Source organism: Rhagoletis zephyria, unplaced genomic scaffold (assembly GCF_001687245.7).
Source record: "Rhagoletis zephyria isolate East Lansing unplaced genomic scaffold, Rhagoletis_zephyria_1.1 Rzeph_scaffold_65729, whole genome shotgun sequence".
Lineage (NCBI taxonomy): Eukaryota > Metazoa > Arthropoda > Insecta > Diptera > Tephritidae > Rhagoletis > Rhagoletis zephyria.
In genome coordinates this window covers 1-783 of record NW_016222780.1, presented here as the reverse complement: position 1 = coordinate 783, position 783 = coordinate 1, and the positions used below count along the sequence as shown (strand labels likewise).

The 783-nt window shown below is 39.6% G+C and overlaps 1 protein-coding gene across 1 annotated transcript; it reads left to right on the top strand.

Moving 5' to 3' along the window:
* Positions 1-304: 304 nt before the first annotated feature.
* LOC108356814 (zinc finger protein 235-like) lies at positions 305-753 on the top strand (the record flags this gene model as incomplete). Its single annotated transcript, XM_017607916.1, has 2 exons — positions 305-516; positions 568-753. Coding segments are annotated over 2 exons (398 nt in total), but the record flags the coding sequence as incomplete, so codon positions are not given.
* Positions 754-783: the final 30 nt, after the last annotated feature.

The following is a 783-nucleotide window of genomic DNA, read 5'->3' as shown; positions in this document are numbered from 1 at the left end:
TCCACTTTGTCTTCAGCTGCTGAACTGTTAACTTTAGTTCTTTTCATTCATCTTTTTGCGTGTTTAGCCGCCTACACAGGAAAATGTCTGGCACCGAGCAGTTGTTTGAATCTGACTATGACGCGTACGACGAGTTTGATTGTGGAAATAATGATGAAGAAGAGAATGAAGGAATTGTGGTAAAAGAAAAAATGATTCGGAGAATGATTACGATGCTTTGAAAAATGGCGATCAATCAGCAGGAAATGGTAAGTGGAGAGCATTTGATACTATTAACTTTATTCATAAACTTTAAAATCAACAGAATCGGAAATCAAAACTGAAGAACCGGATGAAACGTCAATTGATATGTACGATGATGAGTTTCATTTTATTATGGAAAAATATTTTGCTGCTACTGCTAAAAATGTCAATGAAGGGAATGAGGCATTGAGTAAGAATGAAGAATCGGAGAATGACTCTGATGCCACTGAAATTGATGATGAAGATTATGAAGCAGTCAGTGGTGGGTGGGCAGTGAGTGGATTTATTCTTATTCTTTTGTGTAACACTTTTCATTCTGCAAAGCCTCAGCAAACTGAAGAAGTGGTCAATGGAAGCTCGAGCAATGTATCCGTTGAGCGGGAGCCAAATTGTTTTCAAGGAAAAACTAAAAAGCACAAGTGTCAAGAGTGCGACAAAAGCTTTGACCGTCCATCTGATCTCGAACGACACCAAAGGGTGCACACTGGCGTTCGACCGTACAAGTGCACAGTGTGCTCCAAATCATTCACACAGACAGGT